This window comes from Erpetoichthys calabaricus, chromosome 9 (assembly GCF_900747795.2).
Source record: "Erpetoichthys calabaricus chromosome 9, fErpCal1.3, whole genome shotgun sequence".
Lineage (NCBI taxonomy): Eukaryota > Metazoa > Chordata > Cladistia > Polypteriformes > Polypteridae > Erpetoichthys > Erpetoichthys calabaricus.
The window spans coordinates 163,624,342-163,636,793 of NC_041402.2; the positions used below are offsets into that span (position 1 = coordinate 163,624,342).

General features: G+C 40.1%; 1 protein-coding gene across 2 annotated transcripts in view; it reads right to left on the bottom strand.

The window, feature by feature from the left end:
* st3gal4 (ST3 beta-galactoside alpha-2,3-sialyltransferase 4) overlaps window positions 1-12,452 on the bottom strand; it is a 178,176-nt gene that overhangs the window by 62,759 nt on the left and 102,965 nt on the right. For both annotated transcript variants that reach the window (XM_028810350.2, XM_028810352.2), the window contains one exon: window positions 1,754-1,819. In XM_028810350.2, coding sequence (XP_028666183.1) covers window positions 1,754-1,775 — 22 coding nt within the window. In that variant the 5' untranslated portion in view covers window positions 1,776-1,819. The remainder of the gene's footprint in view (window positions 1-1,753; window positions 1,820-12,452) is intronic.

Sequence of the window (12,452 nt, forward strand, 5' to 3'; positions counted from 1 at the left end):
TCGTGGAGAAAAAGGACATAGAGTTTATGATTGAACAGGACACAAAAGTAACCAAATGCTGAATAGCAGCAAATAACGTGAAAAACGTCTGTAGACAAAAAAAAAATATCTCATGTTACTCCTGTCGCATAATCCATGTGTTGGTCAATTATAATGTATGCTTAAAAAGTGCAAAACACTTGCTTTTTTTGCTAAAATTTTACAGAATAAAGAGGAAAAAAAATCAAACATGAAAATAAAACATCATGATAAAGACTTTTTGAATTGCAGACAGGATTCGTGACCAACAAATGTGGGGAGATGCAGGTCTTCAATTCAAAAAGTCTTTCCTGTAATACTTTAGTTTCCAGTTTATGATTTGGACTGCTTATTCCGCAAGTACTATTATGTTTTGAACATACAACAAGATAACTGACATGAGGTTTATGCAACAAAAGTTGCACAAGATTTTTTTTTTTTCTATTTTCCATGGGTTTTAATAGCTTGGTGTTCTCCAGCGTTGGTAACTGTAGACACCTACTTCTTTTTTAATTATCAGAAACTTATCTATGCTTTTATCACTTCCTGCATCTATTATTGTAACTTCCTACTGGCAGGTGACGCTTCTAATCTAATATCACAGCTCCAGTTGATTCAAAACTGCTGCAAGAGTCCTTACTCAAACCAGCAACAGCAAGCACATGATTCGCCTCCACTGGCTCCCTGTGTCTTACAGAATTGAATATAAAATCCTATTAATAACCTACAGAGCTTTATATGGCCTTGCACTGGACTACATCACTGACCTTCCCCATCACTATATGCTCCAGTTCGCCCACTAAGGTCCTCTGATTCTGGCAATCTTGTTGTGCCCCACACTAACCTGCACTCTGTGGGTGACAGGGCTTTCTTTAGCTGTATAGCGCCTAGACTTAGGAATGATCACTCTAAATAAATTAGATAAGCTGACTCAATTCATTCTTTAAAAAAACAACTTAAAGGTCATCTGTTCAGGAAGGCTTTTATCTTAACCTAATATTCTGCCCATTCTTTCAGTTTTCCAGATGCTCAGGAGAAATTTTGTGTGTGTTAAATCACAAATTATGTAATTTGTTCAGGCTTTTCTTTTAGTGTTGAATTTAGTATTTTACTTTTGTTTATTGTCTTTAATTCTATTTAATGCTTTGTATATCCTGTATTTATCTGTTTTAGTATTGTTGGAGAAAATATTTGTATCCAATGTTACATAAACCCTGAGACTCTGAAGCACCTTGAACATGGGAAAGGTCCTATATAATAAAAATGTATTTATTATTATTATTATAGGGTGGCGCAGTGTTAGCGCTGCTGCTTCGCAGTTAGGATACCCGGGTTCGCTTCCCGGGTCCTCCCTGCGTGGAGTTTGCATGTTCTCCACGTGTCTGCGTGGGTTTCCTCCGGGCACTCCAGTTTCCTCCCACAGTCCAAAGACATGCAGGTTAGGTGGATTGGCGATTCTAAATTGGCCCTAGTGTGTACTTGGTGTGTGGGTGTGTTTGTGTGTCTCGTGGTGGGCTGGCACCCTGCCCGGGATTGGTTCCTGCCTTGTGCCCTGTGTTGGCTGGGATTGGCTCCAGCAGACCCCCGTGACCCTGTGTTCAGATTCAGCCAGTTGGAAAATGGATGGATGGATATTCCTTTAAATTTCTTCAGCAACATGTCAACACTAGCAACCAACAAATAAACTTTATGTGCATCTTTGCCACTATTCTTTCAAAATTATGAGCATACTCACTTTTTAAAAGCTTCAAATTCATCTTCGCCTTCTGACATTCATTTCTGCATCCTGGGTGAAGTTACCCTAAGAAGACAAAGGCAAAAATAAGACATAATGTGACACCCTGTGTAGTGGCAAGGTTGGCCCAAGACTACACAATGGGGTTCTTGTAATTAGGCCCAACTGGGATCAGACTTGAGAGATGTCAGACACGGTGACTCAGACACAAAAAGTTGGTGTTTCAAAACAATAGTGGATTTTATTTACAATGGTACAAAAAAAAATTCAGAGTGAGCGTCAGTAGGCTTTGCGCCCTAAGAACCAAGTTACTCAAACTATTCTATAACATTTAATTACTTATTAATTGCTCTAATGTTGATCTTTCTGATCATAAAATGGGTCATTACAATAGCAATTGACGAGAAAAAAATCATAATTGCAGAATTACGATATTTTAGGGTTCCTCTGAGGTGCCTCTTTCTCTTACATGACTTGTCTCAAAAATTAATCAGAAAATCGTTATCTCATAACAAGCTTTGTGAAATCCCGTGTAGTGGAAAGTGGCCCAGCCTACACTCTGGACATCTGATAGTTCATGAACCGAACAGGATCAGTGGAGAGATGAGACACAGACAAAAATTGAAGGGTGAATGGTGCAAGTTTATTTACAAGAGTGCTGTACAAACAAAATGCAGTAGTGTCAGGTGGGTTTTAAGATACAGTCCTTCAACACTGACACTTCTTCAGAAATAAATAAAAACAAACAAAAAGAAAAATATGGTGTATTTACAAAAAACAGTGTACTCCTACAAAAACTACACACACACTCCAATAATGAAGGTTGTCTTCTTTTATCCCTGGCTCAAGACGTTCCTCCAGCAGGAAAGAAAAATGCACAAAAACAAGTGTATGTATACTGTATACAAAAAAAACAATTGCACCAAACCCAAAATCAAAAACTATCCCAGCACCAAATAAGAATATATACCTCCACAAAAGCCGCCAAAATCACAACTGCTCCTCCAAATATCTCAGCAGTGCTTACTCCTACCTCGCTTTTAGGTCCACTGACGACACTTGTTGGCCGGTAACTCCTTAAATATAACTGGCAAGATTGTCCAGCCAATCTGCCAACACGTCTACCTCATGCTCCTATCGATGGTAGATGGTAGCGCGTTCACGCCATGCTCCGCAACACGCCCCGGACAACTATGTACAGTGGAACCTCGGTTTGCGAGCATAATTCATTCTGGAAATGTGCTCGCAGTCCAAAGCACTCGTATATCAAAGTGAATTTCCCCATAAGAAATAATGGAAACTCAGATGATTTGTTCCACAACCCAAAACTATTCATATAAAAATGATTAATACAAAATATAAAGTAAAAATACATAAAACAAATTCACCTGCACTTTATCTTTGAAAAGAATCATGGCTGGTGTGAGTGAGTTTCTAAACTCTTGTGGGATTCATTCCACTCAACGGGACGACACGCGGAAGAGCGTCCCAAAGCAATCGCAGTCTCCCAGCGCTGTAGCAGTTCGCAGTAAAAGCGAACCCGAAAAGTCGTCTGACAGCCGGGCCGCGAGAGAACTGCCGGCAACGGAGACTCACTCAGTCTTTTCAGAATGCTTGGTGGGCGGGGCTTTGCAGCGGCGCAGAGAGAAGAGAGAGACTGAGGTGAGAGAGTATTAGAACAAAGTATTTTTATGGTCCCGACAGTTTCCCCATATGACACAAGTCTATAGAAATCGCGTTACTACGAAGTACGTTCAGCAGATGCTTTCATTACAACGAAGTGACCTTGAAATGCTTGAACGAATCATCCACAGAGCAGTTAGATCTGTGGTCGCAGCTCAGTTGTGCACATTTACACAACGATCCCCAAACAGAAACATTGTAAAAAAAATCTCTTTCTTCGAACTTTCCTTGTACTATATTTTTTTTTTGCAGTTTTTATTTTCTGTGGTTTTCAGTGATACCTTTTGCTTATTGTTTGTCAACATTTGAAAAACATCCATTGGAATTTAACTCATTGTCACCCTCCAAACGGCAAACACGAAAAAAGATAGTGTTAATGTTTGTGATTTGCAATCTGTTGAAATGGCAAATGCAAAGCATATGTCTTTGTTATATGCAGAAAAAAGAAGAAAAATCTCGGGTTGCAAACGTATGCGAACTGCTTAATAACTTAATAATAATAGAAATGTTATGTAAATTGTGTATAAAACTGAGCACCGCCAAACCCAACCCCCCCCCCCGACCGGTCCATGGACAAATTAGCATCTAATAAAGTGGTCCTTGCTGTCAAAAAGGTTGGGGACCACTGCTTTAAACCACCTGCACTGGGCAGGCTGTGAGGACACCGGCGTGTAAAAATGAACACATGCGGTGGAGCCCGTACTGGCCATTATACCGGCTCCACGTGTGTCCAGACAGCGCTCACCCGCTAGACGGTGTTCCTGCGACAGCGCCCTCAACACACCAATGGTAAGCGCACTTCCTTATAGCCATATAAATGCTGCTACTTCACTTTCAAGGCCTCTTCAACTTAAATTTGGTAATGCGAGGGCCGCGCATTACCACAAGCTTAAGTTTTGAGTTTGGTATTTTTCCATCCAGCAGTTTTAGTTCTAGACCAGGGGTGGGCAATTGTTTTGGCTCGGGGGCCACTTTGTGGAAGCGGAGGTTAGCAGAGGGCCGCACCTTTTAAAATGATTGCATTCATTAGTTAACTTTGCATTTCAGAAAAGGTATAAATTGTACCATAAAAATCAATAACTATAAATTAAATAAAACAGTGGCAGTTTTATTCAATTTATTTATTGTGCTAATTTCATATCATGTATAGCTGCAAGCACATTTAATTTTAGAATCAGTTTAATGAGACAAATGTACCCTATCACACTTTTCTACAATTTTTTTGAAATCAGATTGCTTGTTGAGATTCTTATCACAGCCTGCAAGTTAATGTCTGTCAAAAAGCATCTATATTTACTCTTGTTGATCTTCAAGCAAGAAACACTTTGCTCACAAATATATGTAGACCCAAATATAGAGAACATTTTTCCAGCAAATTTCTTCATACCTGGAAATTTTTCAGCAGACAAAGATTTGTAAAAGTCAACTAATGTCACAGCATTAAACATTTCTTTCACAGTGTGATCTGACTGCATGTCAATAAGTTCAAGCTGCAGCTCCTCAGGTGCTGTGTCAATATCAGCAGTGATGGGATAAGAGAGCAAATTGAATTTAGGCTCAATTTTCTTAAAGTCCTGAATTCTTCTTGTGACCTCGTCCTCCAAACTCTTCAAATGATCCCTAATCTTAGCAAAAACACTTTCAGGCACTTTCTGTTTTCCTAATAAAGGGAAATGACAAAAATTGCCTTCACCTGCTTGCCTTGCAAATAGACCTACTTTTTCTTTGAATGATTTTTACATGCTTCCACATTTCATGTGCAAACAACCCCTTTCCCTGCAATGTCACATTCAGTTCATTCAATTTCTCAAATACATCAGCTGCAAACATCATCTCATATCTCCACTCCTCACATCCTATTTTTGTAACAAAATCATGAGATATCTCCTTCGTGTCCAGAAATAAGAGGATTTCATTCTGCAATGCCCAGACTCTTTTTATCACTTTGCCCAGGCTCAACCACCTCACACTGTTGTGGTAAATTACGTCTTCATACTCTGCCTCCACATGATGCAAAAGCACTAACCTATGCAACAACGGAAAAAGAACCTGAATGAAATAAATTTATTTACAAAAAATTAAAATTAAAATGTGACATATCAAAATAAAAGTATCCAGTTCCATAGCACTCCATGACGGACTGTTTTATGAAGAGGGATGTTTTCAAGAAGCTCTGGTGACAGTTACTTGAGTGTTGTAGCATTCACACTTGACAATTTGCAATGCTTTGTGGGCATAGTGTTTCTTCCTATGTGAAACATGATGCTGACTTGAGCTGCAAAGAACTTCATCAAACAACAATAGGATATTAAATAAAATCTGATACAGTAATCCCTCTCTACTTCGCGGTTCACTTTTCGCGGATTCACGACTTCGCGAATTTTATATGTAAGCATGTTTAAATACATAACGCGGATTTTTCGCTGCTTCGCGGGTTTCTGCGGACAATGGGTCTTTTTACTTGCTTCCGCAGTTGGTTTGCCCAGTTGATTTCATACAAGAGATGCTATTGGCGGATGGCTGAGAAGCTACCCAATCAGAGCACGCAGTTAAGTTCCTGTGTGCTGCTGATTGGCTCAGCGACGGAGTGCTGCATTAACCAGGAAGTCTCATCTCACTCATTCATCATTAACGTGCTAATGCTTCAGGGGCCGTGTCCAAGCACCAACAGAAGATGCAAATGATTGCAGAAAAGGTAAAAGTTTTGGATATGTTGAAGGAAGGGCACAGCTACACCACTGCAGGACATCGATTCTTTTTATTTAAAAAGGAGGAAAAGCATATAAGATCTACGGCCGCAGTGTCCTTTAACCAGGGTGCAAAACGAGTTGCAAGTGGACGTGATAAGGCAGTAGTCTGGATGGAATCTGCTTTAGGAATCTTTGCAACAAGGTCGACGACGTCATGACCGCCTACAAGCTGCTACATGTACAGTAAGTATACAGTAAGTGTAAACTTATCTACCGATTTCATATTGCTTAGCAGTTGTCCCTGTTTTTAACAGAGTAAATGGTGGGTTGTAAACAATACAGAAAGGGTTTAAAAACGTCCAAATACACGTTAAATAATTAAATAAATATAGTGTCCCTACTTCACGGAAATTCAGTTATCGCGGTCGGCCTTGGAACCTATCTCCCGCGATAAGTGAGGGATTACTGTAGTAACAAAAAAATGGTAATGTTAACAATCACAAATTGTTATCTGCCCAGCTTTTATTATTATAAGTATTGAGTGTCAAATTATGTTGAATTATATATTATATTTCCTGGAATAAGTATTCCAAGGACAAAATAATAATGGAAGAGGAGTAAGGAGTGAATGGCAAGAGATCACACATTCCCACAATGCTCAATTGGGGACAGAAGGAAATGGTTCCCTATGTTAAAGGAATACTCAACCCAAAAATGATAATTCTGCTATATGTTACTTATCCCACAAAGTTTGTAGTAATAGCCAAGAAAAACATGTAATCTTTTGTTTTCATGCAGAATGGGGAGAAAAAAAATTTGATATAAATCAAGCTAATAACAATGTGTAAAACAACCATGGAAATAGAAAATAAAAATCTCACATTACTCGCATCACATAATCCATGTGTCAGTTATCCAGTTGTTTGTGCAAAGAACCTGCTTTTTTGCTACAATAATGTTTAATATCTACTTCTGGAAAAATTGGCTCACATCATCAACAGGAAATTAAAGCGTCATGGGAGTGATTTTGAAGAACCACCTCTCCCCCTCATTCACTAGTCAAGATCCCCGTCTTTAATTCAATTTAAAAAATCAGTCCCATGAGGTTTTTGTTTCCTGTATCCGTAGGGTCACAATTTTGGGTTCCAAAGTAGTCTGACTCTTCCTGACAAAGTGTGATATGTGTGCAAATTTTTTTTAATATTTGACTAAAAGTGTGGAATTGCATAAAGAACAGAACCCCCTCACCCCCACACAAAACAACACACACACTTACTCCCGGTTCAAAATTTAGGGTTTCAAAATAGTATACATTTTCTTCCTGACAAAGTGACATATGTGTGCAAAATTTTGTTAAGATGGGACAAGGGTGTTGAATTGTATAAAGAACAAACACCCATTACATAACAAGATGAACCAAGAGGCTAGCAAGAATATTTGTGGCCACCAGGGGCAGATCTGTGAAGAATTACATGGGGCTGGCTCTGTACCAGAAGTACATCAAATGGTAGTGGATGTGACCCTGAAAGCACTCCTTTCTGCAGACTCGAAGATATCAGGGGCCATAGGCATAGTGAGTATACAGTGGAACCTCGGTTCACGACCATAATTCGTTCCAAAACTCTGGTCGTAAACCGAGTTGGTCGTGAACCCATAGGATTGTATGTAAATACAATTAATCCGTTCCAGACCATAGAAACTGTATGTAAATATATACATTTTTTTAGTTTTTAAGCACAAATATAGTTAATTATACCATAGAATGCACAGCGTAATGGTAAACTAAATGTAAAAACATTGAATAACACTGAGAAAACCTTTAACAACAGAGAAAACTAACACTGCAATAGTTCGCGCTATAGTGCTAGGAACCGCTCTCGCTAAAAACACTTTTTTTAATGAGTTTTAAGCACAGGGGAAAAAAGGAACATTTGAAAAATCCGTAAGTTAATAAACCACCAAGAAAAGTAACATTGCAACAATGCAGGCTACGAACCGATCACTGGAAACAGAACTGAAAACAAAAACAAGCCTTCTCTAACTTATGCGTCCCTCAATCGCTCTGTGTGTGTGTGCGTGCGTCTCTCTTTTGCGAGCCTGGAGCGCCTCTGTGTGTGCACGCGCGCCTCTTCCCCCCCCCCCCCCCGGCATGTGTGTATGTGCGCGCCTCTTCCCCCCCAGGCCTGTGTGTGTGCGTGTGCGTGCGCCTCTTCCCCCGCCCCCCCCCGGCCTGTGTGTGTGCGCGTGTGCCTCTGACCCAACCCCCCGGCCTGTGTGTGTGCGTGCGCCTCTGACCCCCCCCCCCCCCCGGCCTGTGTGTGTGCACGCGCCTCTTCCCCCCCACGGCCTGTGTGTATGTGCGCGCCTCTTCCCCCCTCCCCCCCCGGCCTGTGTGTGTGCACGCGCCTCTTCCCCCCCACGGCCTGTGTGTATGTGCGCGCCTCTTCCCCCCCCCCGGCCTGTGTGTGTGCGTGCGCCTCTAAGGCCTGTGTTTCTGCGTGCGCCTCTTCACCCCACCACCCCCCCCCGCCTGTGTGTGTGCGCGTGCGTCTCTCTTTTGCGAGCCTGGAGCACCTGTGTGTGTCTCTCTAGCGCACGCCTCTCTCTCCCCAGCCTCTGTGAGTGTGTGTGTGTGTGCGTCTCTCTTTTGCGAGCCTGGAGCGCCTGTGTGTGTTGTCACGCTTGGGTCACAGATTTGCACAGAGACACAGGAGGTTGTAGAAAAAAAGGAACTTTATTCAAAGCACTGCAAACAAACATTTGTCTCTTTTCAACAGTTTAAACGTGCTCCATGACAAGTCAGAGATGACAGCTCCGCCAGGAGCACAGATTGTCTGAGAGAGAAAGAAGGAGAAGCAAGCAACCAATTTAACAAACTGAAAGAAGCCCGTGCAGGCTTTTTAAGAAGGCGGAGCACCGCACGAGAGGCATATTACGCGACAGAGCCGGCAAGAAGGGAAAGGAGGAATGTGAAGGTAGTCTGTCCATGTTTCTTAGGGGTTTTCCCAGGGGCGTCTGTATTCTCTGGGGGTGCGATCAGCTTTGCAGCTCACAGTGTGTCTGTCTAGAGCGCTCCTGTGTGTGTGTGCGCGCGCACACGCCTCTCTCGCGCGTGTTCCTGTGTGTGTGTGTGTGTGTGTGTGTGTGTGTACAGCCCTCTGTCTCTTGCGCTGCCTCTCTGTGTGTGTGTGTGTGTGTGTGTGTGTGTGCGTGCGTGCGCGCACGCGCGCTCGCTCTCTCTCGCTCGCTGCACAGGAAATGCACAGGGAGAGAATGAACATCAACAAACCGAAAGGGAACCTGGCTTGTTCGTATACCGAGTGTTTGGTCGTGAACCGAGGCAAATGTTTGGCGAACTTTTTGGTCGTAAACCGAGTTGTACGTGTGCCGAGACGTTCTGTATACAGAAGAGAGGTAGGAGCAAGAAAGGTCAGTGCTGTTAAGAGAGCTTATGGTGTAACCAGGATGTTTGCCAGTTTTTGCCTTAATTATTTAATCTTTTTTATTTAAATATTAGATTTCATATTTTGTTATTAATTCTGTTTTTGGCTTTGTTTGTATGTATTTTATTTGTTTTTTTTATAAACTGAAATACCTCAGAATTCTTTCAACAAATAATTTAAAATAAAAGGAGCTTTGTTTTGTTTTTGGGTTAGAGATTTTTAATGATTTTCCTCCTTCCGTCCATTTTGTGGACATCTTTTAATATTTGATAGAAGCTTTGGCCCTATATTTGGGCCTAGGAAAGTCTCTCCGCTCTGTTGAGTTTTGGGCTTGGCTGTCAGTGGTAAGTTCAACTCTGGACAGCCATACCAAGATGAAAATCCACTCTGGCTGGTGGCCTGTACACCCTTTCTTGTGCTTCATGATGGAAGGCTTCAAAACAGTGAAAGAAGGAGCTATAGTTTTGCTCTTATAGTGGAAAAGTGGACAAGCCACCCCACAGGCGTATCAAAGACATTTATTTATGTTAGTTGGGTCCAAAAGGGGTTAGGTTTTCATCTATTTCTCCATTCATTGCACTTACCCTTGTGTATTTATTTTCTTTATTAATAATTTTCCTTTTCAGTTTCACCTGGTAATACTCTTGGTTTGAGTGCTCATCAAATGTATTGCCTAGAATACGTAACTCATATTTGAACATATTAAAATAAATATGTATTTTATGAGTTTTCTGGTTCAGAGAACAGCCCAACTAATGTGTGACTGTAAATTGAGAATGCATGTGTGTCTTGTGATAAACTAAGGATGATTCCTGCAATACAATACTGAAACTTCATTCCCAAGATGTATGTTTTTATTTAAAAATGGTGTTTAAATGAATAGCCCACACTAAAATGATTGAAAATGCATATGATGTACTTGTCCGCCTACACTATCCATGCATGCAGTATAGATGTCTTACCCAGAGCCAGCGATCATTGAAGGAATGCTAATGCCACTTGTCAAACTGTAGTGATCAGTAAATTATTTACCTTGTCTGCATGAATGCAACATTCACATGATATAAAAGAGGCAAGCAACAACAAGCACCATTCAACTCTTCTGTGCTCTCTATTTTGGAATATATATTTTCCTGCATGGAGGGTGGGTAACCATTCAGGGAAGGAGATAGTGTAATGAGCAGGATCTAATTAGGGAAAGGCAATGTAATAAGCACTGACAAATCATAGCGTCATTAGTGTCAGTGTTTTTGTTAATCTACACTGTAATGCTGAATTTGCATTTTCAGACATATATACCTGTGGAGGACACTTTCAGAAGTATCCAGTGTCTGCCTTAGTAACAACCCTGAACACGAATAAGCATATCTGAAAATGGAGAGACAGACAAATATTTTTACTAGTATATACTGATAAATAGATGGATGTGTGGTTAAGCCTCTGGCACTAAACCATTTAAGGCTGTCAGAAGTCCAAAAACAGAAATATAGAAATAGATGACATATTGGAGGTTGTATGGTTCTACCATGTACACTCTGTATATCCCGGGAATGTTAAATTATTTTGGATAAAAGCATGAGTTGAGTAAGTAAATGTAAACATTCTGGATTCTCTTGATATTTAAACCTGTAAAAAAATATCCTTAACTTTATTTAACACATCATACATTACAATTACAAGACTTATGCTTTGTTTCCTTGTAATTTGTAATATATGGAATAATCTTTATTATTATCATTAATATTATTATTATTTCTTGTTAGTTTGAAAATATTTGATCTTCCAGTGATGCAGTCCACTAAATGTCCTAAATAAAATAAAGACTAATGGACTGTAATATCTCAGGAGCGCAGGCAGACAAAGTGATTCTCTCAGTTTATGGCTGTGAGTCAATGGTAGGGGATAAAATTGCACTCATGTGATTTTTTGGACTTTTTTTCTGTAGTGAAAATCAACCCAAAGTGTCTTAAAAGTTCACAGCTGTAGAGCTTTTCGCATGATGTTTACAACTGGAGCCTGGCATGTTCAGTGACTTAATTCAGGTCAGACAATGAGTCAGACACCGAGTTTAAAACAGACTCTTTGTGATTTTATACAAGGTCTTTCTATAGTAAACAAAATTCAAAGCAGCATGAAAGGTGTAGATTTATAGTATAATATTTTCAATGTCTTTTTTCACATTTAGAAGAGATAGGTTTAGTCATTTAAGTAAGACAAAGGCAAGGCCTGAATTGGCAGTCTGGTGGTTTTAGAGGAGCCTATTCATAGAGAGCATCCTCCCAAGACATTTCATAAAGGGACAGAATGGTTCACATATACATATACATATACATATATATATATATATATATACACATTATATATACTTTTTTTACTAATTAAATCATGTCATCTCAGGGTCACACAGGGAGTCAGAGGTAGGGATTATGCCTGCCTGCTCATGGAATACTGTTTTAATGCTTAACTACTAATACTTACCATGAAAACCCCATTAGAAAAGTAAAAGACTGAGAATGAGTGGAGGATGTCACTTTTTAAAATAAACATGCAAATGATTATGCTTGCCTAACTTTTAATATAGGTCTGTGTCAAATTAAAAGTGATGGACATTAAGGAAGAAAATCTCCTGAGCAATTAGTTTTTACTTTTACAAAAGACACATACGTTAAGGTAAAATATATGGCACCCTTGGACTTTAATTTTTTTTTCACTGCAGATCATTACCATTGTACAAGCAACCCTCTGGAAATTTTGGCCCACCCTTTTGCTCTGTTAAGGTTTCTATTTGAAACCCTTAGTTTGAAAAGTGACAAACATTTTAACAAAATTTCTATGAAATTCCACATTTAAGTCCAGCGCTTGACAATGTGTGAACCTGCTGTT